The sequence below is a fragment of the Theropithecus gelada genome, chromosome 17, assembly GCF_003255815.1.
Source record: "Theropithecus gelada isolate Dixy chromosome 17, Tgel_1.0, whole genome shotgun sequence".
Taxonomy (NCBI): domain Eukaryota; kingdom Metazoa; phylum Chordata; class Mammalia; order Primates; family Cercopithecidae; genus Theropithecus; species Theropithecus gelada.
The window spans coordinates 82,347,416-82,359,743 of record NC_037685.1 but is presented as its reverse complement, the minus strand read 5'-3'; the positions used below and the strand labels follow the sequence as shown (position 1 = coordinate 82,359,743).

Genomic DNA, 12,328 nt, shown 5'->3' with positions numbered 1-12,328 from the left:
TGCTCTGGGTGGGTGAGTGAGTTCGTGGTGAATGAAGTGAAGGCCTGGAACAGTACACTGCTGTAGACTTACTGTACACTTAGGCTACACTAAATTTATTAAGGAAAATTTTCTCTCTGCAATAATAAATTAACCTTAGCTTACTGTAACTTTATAAACTTAAAGTTTTAAAACTTTTTAACCTTTTTTAGTAAGAGTTAAGATACAAACACAGCTGTAAAAAATATATCCTTCTTCTGTGTTTTTCTATTTTTTAAATTTTTGTTTTTAAAAAAAAAAAACAACTTTTTTTTAAAAGTTTTTTTTTGAGACAGAGTCTCGCTCTGTCACCCAGGCTGCAGGGCAGTGGCGCAATCTCTGCTCACTGCAAGCTCCGCCTCCTGGGTTCACGCCATTCTCCCGCCTCAGCCTCCTAAGTAGCTGGGACTACAGGCGCCTGCCACCACACCCGGCTAGTTTTGGTTTTTTTTTTTTTTTTGTATTTTTAGCAGAGACGGGTTTCACCATGTTAGCCAGGATGGCCTTGATCTCCTGACCTCGTGATCCGCCTGCCTCGGCCTCCCAAAGTGCTAGGATTACAGACGTGAGCCACCGCGCCCGACCTTTGTTAAAAACTAAGACTCACTCATTATCCTAGGCTCACACAGGGTCAGGATCATTAAGATGTCAGGAAGTGATAGGAATTTTTCAGCTGTGTTATAATCCTACAGGACCACTGTCATGCATGTGGTGGTCTGTCCTTGACCAAAATGTTATGTGGTGTGTTACTGTACATCCATCATGAGAAGACTTAAGTAGCTATCCAGTTTTTCTAGCTAAAGTAATTTTCAGAGCAAGAAAGGTTTTAAACTTCTTTAAGAAAATTTAGAGTTTATTTCTAGGACTTTGTATATTTTAGAATTCACACTGGTGATGGTTGGGATGGGGGTGTAGGGGAGGTGCTTTTCTCCAGAAGAAATGTCAAGTGTAAAATGTATAATTCATTTTATTTGTTGTGTAGATTTATGTAGGAAAAGACATAATAGGATAGGCCTAGGAAGGATTTTTTTGTATGAAGATTTTTTTTAAAGGGCATATATGATTGGAAATATGATTATTGGTATATGGAGAGAGATAATTGTACATGAAAAGTACTATAACTTAAAAAATCTCACAGTTAAGAGGATTAGTTGTAACCAACAAATTTATGTCAGTCTAGTGATTAGTCCTATCAAAAATTATTCGAGCCTTTACATACCTGTTTTTATTGCCTGTTTTATCTGTGACATTTTGACATCTTCTTTCTATTAGTTTTGCCCAAATGAGGTGTGGGACTCAGTGAAGGTCCTTGGAAGGATTATATTTTCTATAAAGCTTTATTATGGACATGAAAACAGTTCTGAATATGTGAGAAAAAGTAATTGTAGTACTATTAGGTGATGCAATTTGTAGCTAGGAAATGACAGGATTGATGCTGGTGTGTTAGAGTAAAACTTTGTCTTAAAGTGAGTGAACCTTGTTACATACTAGGAAACAACAACAGTCTTACGGTTATTCTGGGGTTTCAACACTGGAAACATCTAATATTAGAATTATTCTGAAATAATTGAAAACAATCTCTTTTAAATAAGGAATTGAAGATAGTTGAATATGTAGTGTGAAAGGTTAGGCTGCAAATGATGGTGATGTTGCAAGATAATGACAAGGGTACATTACTTTTGGATTATCAGGAATTAGCAAAATGATGTCTTGGTGTCCTCTGGTAATTTCTGAGTTGTGAACTATCTTGCTCATTTACATACTTTGGCAGATAATGAAATAATGAATGTAAAATTTTGAATTCTGTGCAATCACATTTCTTAAACCAATAAGTTAGAAAGGAAAACCAAGAGATTGCATCCACAAAATCAGGCCTAAATAGGTAGTAGAAAGAATAGAAGGTCTTTATTCTAAATTTTATTGTTAATTCAGAATGGGTAGTATCTAATCACAAATGAGATTATAGTGAATAGAAATCTTAATGTAACAAATGATTATCTTGCCATGTTCTTAAAGTTTCCATTTTAATGAGCTATAGTAACATTCTAAAACATGTAGCAATCTGTGCAGTCATCCATATGTGACATCTGCTGCTTCATGCAGTGCATTTCTAAGGTAAAACTATTGGTGGATTTGTATGTATAGTTAGGAAGGCTTATAAAACATTTTTTTAAATGATAAGCACAAGTATTATGTAGTACGATTTTTTTGTTTCCTGAAAATGTTATCTGCTTTGAAAATTTTAAATCTACAAACACATGGGAAGGTGTTTAGCACAAGCATCAATACATGTTTCAGTCAGAATCTAGCAAGAATGGATTCTTAAAAACTTTTACTCACGTACATATACTTGTGTAATGGATTTAGAGAAATTTGTTTCCTCCTAAAAAATCTTAGCGAAGTTGGGTTAGTACCATTTCTTTCCTTGAAAACAAAAAATCCACGTTTTTTACAAACCAGGGCCCCTTAAAACTAATTTCACATTATGTCTTTTTTTTGTTATTATTATTTTTGAGACACAGTCTTGCTCTATCGCCCAGGCTAGAGTGCAGTGGCATGATCTTGGCTCACTGTAATCTCTGCCTTTCAGGTTCAAACAATTATTGTGCCTCAGCCTTCCCAGTAGCTGGGATTACAGGCAAGTGCTACCACACCTGACTAATTTTTGTGTTTTTAGTAGAGACAAGGTTTCACCATGTTGGCCAGGCTGGTCTGGAACTCCTGACCTCAATTGATCCTCCTGCCTCAGCCTCCCAGAGTTTTCGATTACAGGTGTGAACCATCACACCTGGCCTCATCTTATGCCTTACCGATTATTTTCAGATTGGCCTTCAGCCATAGCATATGGGAAACAATATACTGTCAGAGTTTTCCAAGTGCTTATCATGAATTTTTTTTCTTTTTAAAATTTAATGCTTTATTGCTAACTTTTCTGATCTGAAACACTTATTAGGCAGTTCTTCATTTTCAGTTGTAGTCTTTTAAGGTATCTATGTAGAAGGCTGTCATAGAATGCCATCTTCTTTTGTAGGACAGTTGTGTGTGGAAATTGATTTTTTATTTTTTTTTTGAGACCATATTTGTAGTGTGATGTTTAGAAGGAAGTAACCGGAATGGTTTTCATCTGCTTCTTTGCCCTACATTCAGGGTCTGCTTGTGATAGTGTTTAAAATTGAATTCAGTGCTGAGTTCAAGATGGGATTTAACCAGACTTTTACAAAGGTGGTATCTGTAGATTTTGTGGCAGTCAGCAACCCAAGGAGGTGATTAATCATGAGAGACTGGACAGATTTCTTTTAGGTCAAATAAAATGTTACCATTATTGCTGTATAACTCCATTCACCTATCTTTTGAAAATATGTTTACATCTTGGCTTTTACGTATACTTTTTTTTTTAAAAAAAGCATATTTCTAACATGTTTTTTATTACATGCTTCACTAGAACAAAATTTTCCCAAGTTATTATTATCCAGTTCATCCTGAAATCTTGGCCTCAATTAGTCCTCCCACCTCGGCCTCCCAAAGTGCTAGGATTACAGGTGTGAGCCACTGTGCCTGGCCCCAGTTCATGTAATGTATGTGTTAGATTCTTATAATATTACTATTTATTAAGTAAAGTTATATTTCTGATAGCTTAATTACTCCTTATATGCCAGCGTAAACACTATTTGCCTGGCACTACTTTTTAGGTATTCCCCAGACCAGTTTATTAATTTTATTCAAACTTTAGATTCCAGTTCAAGTATAAAACTCAAATTCTGCCAAATTATTAATATTTCAGATATAGTGAGTTTATGTTACTGTCTTTTGCAGTTATACTTAGTCCTATCAATTATTGAATTTCCCTAATGTTAATTTTTTTTTTTACAAAGTCAAACTTTAGTAATTCTGCAGTTCTTATGGTGACTTATGATTTCTTACATTGTTACTCTTCAGTCTATTATTAAATCAAATTCCAGGATGGAGTTCCTTAGTCATTACATTAAAACAAATGTATGGAATTCCCCCCTACTTTTGTTCAAGTAGTAGTATTCCATCTGTTTTTAATGCTGTTGTATTTTTAACATAAGGAATTATGTGGTTGAATAAAGGAATTGTATTGGAACACACTCGTGTAACGGAGTTACTTGAAACTAAAAATATATTTCTTATATTGTGGAATTCTAACATGTTTTGCTGTAACTGTAGACCTTAATGTATTCTGTTACCAGATTTTCATATACTAGCAGGTTTTATTTTAGAATACTAAACACTTTAATTTTGAAGAGTATTTGTTTTGAACGTATAATAAATGCACATGGTTAAAAAAAGTTGAAGTATTATAAAAAGTCACACAGTTGTTTACTTCTTTTCTATGGAGGCAATCATTGCTAACCAGTTTCTAATGTATCCTTCAGAGATCTTTTTTATGTAGTCAAAGGTATTATTTTACAAGCGTTAATGTCTTAAGATGAATATTTTAGAGTTTGACATCAAAAGACTCATTTATACTACACTACTTGAGATTTTAACAATAAAAGTAATAATCTTACTGAAATCTAAAACAAACATAAAATTTATAATTCTGGCCTTGGAATATTGATTTAAATGTAAGCTCGTCAGGCCTTTATTGACTTAAGTAATTCTATTTTGTTTGTAGTACGTTATTACCCAGTTAGTGTGTTTATCGCCATAATTTAATGAACCTCTTCCACCTTTAAAAAAATTAACAGTATTAATGACAATGAATTATTGACTTGACAAACATGATTAGCACATCAGAAGATTTTATGACCTGTTTAAGGGTATGGTAACATTCCTATGCCGCTCCTCCACTACATTTTTCAGTTTCTTAGGTAAGTGAAAATAATTCTTTTCTTGAGATCAGGTTAGTTTATATTTGGAGGAAATTACCTTTTTTTAATATTTTCAAATTTTTTTTTCCAAAATAATTTGTAACATTTCAAAAGCATTTTCTTTCAAAAATAACATAGGTTCTAATAGATAATATCTGTTTATATTAATTATATTCTTTAAATTTTCTTATTGAGATTTTTATGCTTTAACTGAGTAATTTAACACCATGGTAATTGGTTGTTGAGGGAACTGTAATAGGAAATTTTAAGTGAAGTAAAAGGTTTTGCTTTATATTATCCTGTGGCAGAACTCTTACTTGAGTTTTTTGACCAAAATTAAAATGAAAAATTTTTAATGACAGAAAGATTGACTCCCATTAGTAAGTAGCTCTAGAGCTAGAACATTATATTTTGCATTGTATTTTCTAGTGATATGTTTGGATTTCTTTATGACAGGAACCACTGCTCTGAGAGTAAAACATGTGAATTTATTCTGCTAATAGCAAAAGTAAACTTTTAGTCCCTCTACTGGCTGTCTTTGTTGTAGCAGAGCTTAGTTTTTTTTTGTTTTTTTTTGTTTTTTTTTTTTAATATATCTTATTGTAATTATGATAAAAGCTATGTATAACTTTATGGCCAAGGTGAATATTGACATAAATTCTAAAGGATTGTCTCCCAGCTGAGTGACTTTATAAACATACTTAGGAATAACAATGTAAAATAATTGCTCATAAATATAAGGATTTGGGAATTATTAAATTGCATAGGCTTGACACCAGATAGTGAATAACATTATATTGCAGTAATTAAGTTGTAACTCTCTTTTAGACTTTGGAGGTATTAAAACTTTATTTTTTTTAAAACATGACAAAAATCTTACAGTACTGGCAGACAACTAAAACTGTTTTTTAATTTGCTGGGTAAACAATGTTGACAGAAAAAGATGGCATTATGCAGCAAGGAACAGTGTAAAATAGTATATAAGGAAACTTTCTTGGAGCTACATGTTCACTTTCTGCTAGTGATTTAGAGATTCATGCTTAAATAAATTTGTTAATGTCAAACGTTTATATAATAGAGATGGGGATACATTTTTCCTGAAGAAATAATAAAACCTTATGTGTATAAATTACATTCATTTAATCATTATTCTAATTTTTATAGTAACTGATTATTGCTTTTCTTAGTGTGATTCTTGACTAAGCTCTTTAATCTTAGAGAGGAAAGAATCTTGGGCTTGGCAGGGGATAGTTGGTACAGTGAGGATGATTGTATTTTTCTTTTTTCTTTTCTATGTTTGATCTTTATCTGACTTTTCCAAAATTTAAAGTCACTACAGAACTTATTATTTTATCTTGTGTTTGTGTGTATACTCTCTGAAAGTTGAAATTATATCGTTTTTAAAAGTAAACATTGTTATATATAGTGTTTTGTTTCAGTGTGTTTGTGTTGGGGGGGATACATTGATTTTATACATAAAGAAATTGATGGCTAAGTAATTACAGAATCACAGGAATCTACCAAGTAAAGGAATAATCTTACTATAGTTATTTTTATTGCAGAAAGAATATATTAAAAACAAAACAATCTGATTGTAACACCATTCCTTGTTGGGTAAATATGGCACAATCCAGGTTGGTATGGAATTATGTCCAAGAGAATTTAGCAGCTGCCAGTAGGACCTCCAGATGGTGCAGAAAGACCATGTGGATTTTAGAATTAGAACATCTTAATAAGGTTCTGGCTTTGCCACTTACCATCTAGGCCACCTTGAGTTATATCATTTAATCTCCCTGAATATTTTACCTCACTAAGGTTTTTTAGGGTCAAATGAGATAAGTGCTTTATTGTTATTATTAAGACAATATAATAACAGTAATGTTACTGTTACTATGGTAATTTCAGTCCCGTTTAAGGGTAGCCTCTGGAGAGTTATTTTGTGTAAGACTAGTCAAGTTTCAACTAAAAGCTTTGTTTTGTTGTCTAAGAAAAAATAACTTCGGTTTTAGTGTTTGAATTTAGCTTAATTAAATTTAATAACAGACTTTCTGTCAAGTTTTAATATATTTTAACTTGATTTTGTAGATATTATGGGGCTTTAAAAAGTACTACCTTTTGGGTAGATGTCGTCATTTATATGAGTCTGCTACGTGGTAGATTATTTTTCTTTAATTAGAAGTATGACTAATTCTCTGTGCTTATACAGGAATAAAAGTGAATGGGTGTCAGACTTTTGGTCAGAAAGTCTGATTTTTTTTTTTTGAGACAGAGTCTCACTCTGTCGCCCAGGCAGGAGTGCGGTGGCATGATCTTGACTCACTGCAACCTCTGCCTCCTGGGTTCAAGGGATTCTCCTGCTTTGGCCTCCTGAGTAGCTGGGCGCTACAGGCATGTGCCACCACACCTGGCTAATTTTTGTATTTTTTGACGGAGACGAGGTTTCGTGGTGTTGCCCAGGCTGGTCTTGCCGTCCTGACGTCAAGTGATCCGTGTGCTTTGGCCTCCCAGAGTGCTGGGATTACAGGCAGGAGCCACTGCGTTTTATGTTTTTGTTTTTGTTTTATGTTAAAATGTAGAAGTGATAATAGAAGACCCTACTACAAGTATTGGATCCATGCTGTGGTGGCTTTTAGAGCTTTGCTGATTTGTTTTTGAAAGGCACCAAGTCAACAGAAGTAGTTTAGCTTAAGGGTGGAAGCAAGATAAAATAGTTTGGAAGCTATTAGGACCTCTTGGTTTTTTTATCTCCCGTAGGCAATTTTTGAGCTAAAATACTACTGGTAGAGACAAAGAGAGAGATTTATTGTCATATGTACATATGTTTATTATGTATGAGAGTAGAGATTATGTATCATACAGTTAATACATACAATACCTGATATATAGTAACCACTCAATAAATCTTTGAATGGCCAGTGTGAATGAGTAGATAGTGGATGACTGAAAGACACAAGAGGGAGATAGTGCTCCTTTTTATACCCTAGTAGCCCAGCAAATTCATGAGTTGTTATGCATTGAGTTTGGGGAGTACATATTTATATTGAGGTAAAGGTAACATACATTTTTTGAATCTTGTTGAAGTTTGAGTAATTGTAAATGGTTCTGTGAACCCAGGCCGATTTGTATTAAGCTATAATCAGTGAGTCAGTGAATAAGTTGAAGTGTTTTGTGCCCAGTGCCTGCTTAGTGGTGTGGAAAGAAATACGACATACTCTTTGCCTTCAGCGTATTCAAACACATGAAAAAATAACAAACAATACAAGATGGTGTATTTTTTTTTTAATTGTAAAAAACAACAAAATTTACTGTCTTAACCATTTTTAAGTGTATAGTTCTGCAGTGTTAGGTATATTCACATTGTGTAAGATGGTGTGTATTTAAATTCATATTTAAATTAAAAATTATTCAAAAAGGTGAGAGGATGTTGTAGGGAAGTGGTATTCAAACTGTGCTCCATGAAACCACTCAAATCTAACTTTATTTATAGAAACATTTTCTTTACCTTCTTATTTATTTAATTTAAAGTGTGAAAACTACCGCTATTAGAATATGGAGAGGGAAAGGTGATTACTAAAGGCCAGAGTAATCAGTGAAGGCTTTGTGGAAAATACGAAGATTTTAACTGGGCCTTAGGGAATGAGTATGAGTTGGGTAGCTTTGAGGAGGGAAGAGGAAAAACATTCTACTTTAGGGATAAACAATTAAAGCTAAGAGTTGGGAATGATCATTGCCTAAGAAGACATATTATTAGAATTTATTATATATTTTGGGGGTGAATGGTATGAGAGACAATATAATATAATAATTCCCCAAAATGAGTTCTATTTAACATGAATATTACAGAGAAGGAGGGATAAATTAATTCATGTTTTCTCCCTGCAAGACTCCTGTGACGTTTTAATGCTGCTATGCATTTAGAATCTTCTAGAGATTATATCTAACATATTTTAAGTTTATTTAACCAAAGGAATCTTTCTCCCCCTGGAACCATTTTTTTCTTGGGTACCAGTTAGAAAAGTGCATGTGTCACTTACAAGTTGAATGGTTTGATCAAGACGATCTATTACATCTCCCCCACTCCCACTTTAGGATGATTAGGTTATAATCATATAATTAACTGAATTCTCTCGACAAATGTTATGTATATATTATAATAGGAATTGAGAGTTAGAAAGGTTATAGGACCATAGAATATTATATGCTTATAACTGTTCTACATTTTTGTTGTTCTAAGTATGGTCTGTGGCTAGCTGCCAGTCTTGTTAGAAATGAAGAATCTTAGTCTTCATCCCAGATATAATCAGAAACTGCATTTTGTTTTTAAGATCTCCAGGTGACTCATATGCACATTAAAAAATCGTCATACACAGTTCTACATTTAATCCAAGAAAGCTTCATTCAATTCTTGGTACTGTTAGTGGCAGAGAATTTGATACCTTTGATTTCAAATGCAAGGTTTACCCTCTTGAAATTTATATCCTTTGGTCTTAGTTCTGTCAGTCCCTCAATTGGGAGCTATTTGTGTGTAAAAGGCAAGCTTATGTTTGTCTTAGTCCCTTACCAGATATGTCACCTAGAACTGATCATTGTGCTAGTAGAGTGGGTTGGCCAGAGATTTGAATGGAAGCTATTGAAGTTATCTCACCTTCTGTGTAGAGCATTTGAGAGCCCGTGCTACTCTGTTCCATTGCTTTTGCTACCACTATTTTTATACTTTTCTCTCCAAGCATTTTCTTTAGGTAACCATTTTTAATTTTAACTTTTCATCTTGTACTGTTAAACTTTTGCCGAGGTTAGAGTAGCCCTACTATTTCCATAGAACTCTTAAAATCTTTCAAACCATTTACCTAGTTATTTGCTTAGACATTTTGATTATATGCATACCTTATGGTAATATTCACCTACTGTCTTGCCTTCCTTTTTAAGAAAGTTTCTCAGGAAATGTTCTTTTTTTATTTAATTTATAACATCTACAAAAATCAAATTATTAGAATTGAACTACTGGGATCCCTTTTAACAAATTAAATACTCTTAGTTACATAAATATACTCCCTCTAAAAATGAAAGCAATACACAAATTTATAAAGAAGTGAAAAATCCATCTTTTTCTTTACCTAATCCCTCTTTCTCAGGGTTAATCACTGTTTAGTTTATGTGTCCTTCTATATCTTTTCTTAAAACGTACAAACAGGTATATACCACATGTAAAATGAAACTAGAAAGGGAGATCGTATATATGCTGTTCTGAGAATTGACTTTTTACTTTTTAAGCCAAAGTCTAAACCTTTATATGATCAATGTGTTTTTTGACTTTAGGGAAGAAACCCTTTTTTCTTGGAGCCAGCAATAATTATCACAATTACTGATGGAAGCAAGTTGACTACCACCAGTGGAGTCCAGGATGAGGTAAGTTGTGCTTATGTTACATGGATTATGCAAATGCAGTTGAACAATCCTTTATTTGTGTAGGATATTGAACACCTTTAATAGGTTCTCTTGTTGATTATTTGATGCAGTTTAGAGTCATCTGTCTCCTATGGCCCATCTTTGTTTGTAGCAGTGTTCCTATTTTCTTGAATAAGAATCTCTTCTATGACAAATGTTTGAGCATTACCCACACCCCGTTTGCATGTGTATTTATGAGTTATGTGAGGGTGACAGTGTCAGTCTGTATCATAAATAGTAAAATGAATTCCTTTGTTTTTTCAGATTTAAAAAAAGGGAAACAGCATTCTAATAATTTCTCCCTATATTTCAGTGGATTGTCGTTGGCAGTCCAATGACTGTGGAAACTCCTTGGCTAGAGTATAGCAAAGCCGAGAAGAGGTGTTAAGACTAGGAAAAGTAAGGTTTTTGGACATTTGTTTTTTCTCTAAGTCAAATGTATTATTTAAAAAAAAATTTTTTTTTTGAGACAGAGTCTCACTGTGTTGCCCCGGCTAGAGTACAGTGGCACGATCTCGGCTCACTGCAGCCTCCACTTCCCGGGTTCAAGCGATTCTTGTGCCTCAGCCTCCCGAGTAACTGGGATTACAGGCATGAGCCACCATGTCCGGCTAATTTTTGTATTTTTAGTAGAGATGGGGTCTTGCCATGTTGGCCTGGTTGGTCTCGAACTCCTGACCTCAGGATCCACCCGTGTCGACCTCTCAAAGTGTTGGGATTACAGGCATGAGCCACTGCACCCAGCTGTATAAAAAATTTATAGCTAACCTTACCTATTCTGCACCAACGTTCGTTATGCAGAGTTGTGTGTGGTGTGGTATAATGAATATAATAGATTTTTTTAATTTTAAGGTGTTTTTACTATAGTATTTGAACTGCTCTTTAACATGGGCTGATAAAGAAAGGTGATTGTTTCGATGGCACTTTATGGTTTGCATGTGCTGTAGTATCTTAATTCCCATGATATTTTTAAGGGTTTAATTAAGCAGGAAAACTATACATTTTAAGTTCAGTAGCTTTTAGAATTATTTTATTTGTGTGACATTGTGGAATATAAATTGGACATGGAGTCAGGGCATGTGGGTCCTAGTCTTTGTTTAACTACTTTCTAGCAGTAAACTTTGTACCAGTGACCTAACTTCCTAATCTCTATCCTTCTCCATGAAATAAAGAGAATAACATTTGCCTTACTTCCTAGGGTTATGGGTTATTTGAAGTCTGAAATAATGTATATGAAAGTACTTAGTAGGCTGTAAAGAAAAGTACATAGTATTGTTCTTTCATGAGCCATTGGAACCACTAAAGAAACATATTTCTCTGCTCTTATTTGGGGGAAAAGAGCTAAAATTGTTTTATTTGAACAGTTGATATTAAAGTTAATTTAGGATGTAATTCATGGAGATAGAGCTGAAATATTTAGGTACATTATAATCCATGATTAAATAATTTATAGTCTATATATAATTAGTGGCCTTGGAATGCTCTATAGCTGAACTTGATGGGCTTTTGGGATTTCTTAGATTAGTTGACATGTACAGCTAATTATGGTCCTGCTACTTTCAGAAACAGGTAGACGTGGATTATATAAAAAGCAAGCAATAAAAATGTAAAAATGTCATTTTAGCTGGGCGTGGTGTCTCACGCCTCTAATCCCAGCACTTTGGGAGGCTAAGGCGGGCAGACCATGAGGTCAGGAGTTTGAGTCCAGCCTGACCAACATGGTGAAACCCGTCTCTACCAAAAATACAAAAAAATTAGCTGGGTATGGTGGCGCGCGCTTGTAATCCCGTCTACTCAGCAGGCTAAGGCAGGAGAATCACTTGAACCTGGGAGGCGCAGGTTGCAGTGAACTGAGATTGTGCCACTGCACTCCAGCCTGGGCAACAGAGTGAGACTCCGTCTCAAAAAAAAAAAAGAAAGTCATTTTAAATTTGAAGCTCTTAAATTAATTTTTCTTCTTAATAGGACCCATAATAGTTAACCGTTTCATTCAACTTTACATATTAATAAATTAGAAGTCTTTTGAATGT

The 12,328-nt window shown here is 34.0% G+C and overlaps 1 protein-coding gene across 4 annotated transcripts in view; it reads left to right on the top strand.

Annotated features, from left to right (window-relative positions):
- Positions 1-12,328, top strand: part of INTS6 (integrator complex subunit 6) — an 80,186-nt gene that overhangs the window by 12,743 nt on the left and 55,115 nt on the right. For all 4 annotated transcript variants that reach the window (XM_025364653.1, XM_025364655.1, XM_025364654.1 and 1 more), the window contains one exon: positions 10,170-10,259. In XM_025364653.1, the coding sequence (XP_025220438.1) occupies positions 10,170-10,259 (90 nt within the window). The remainder of the gene's footprint in view (positions 1-10,169; positions 10,260-12,328) is intronic.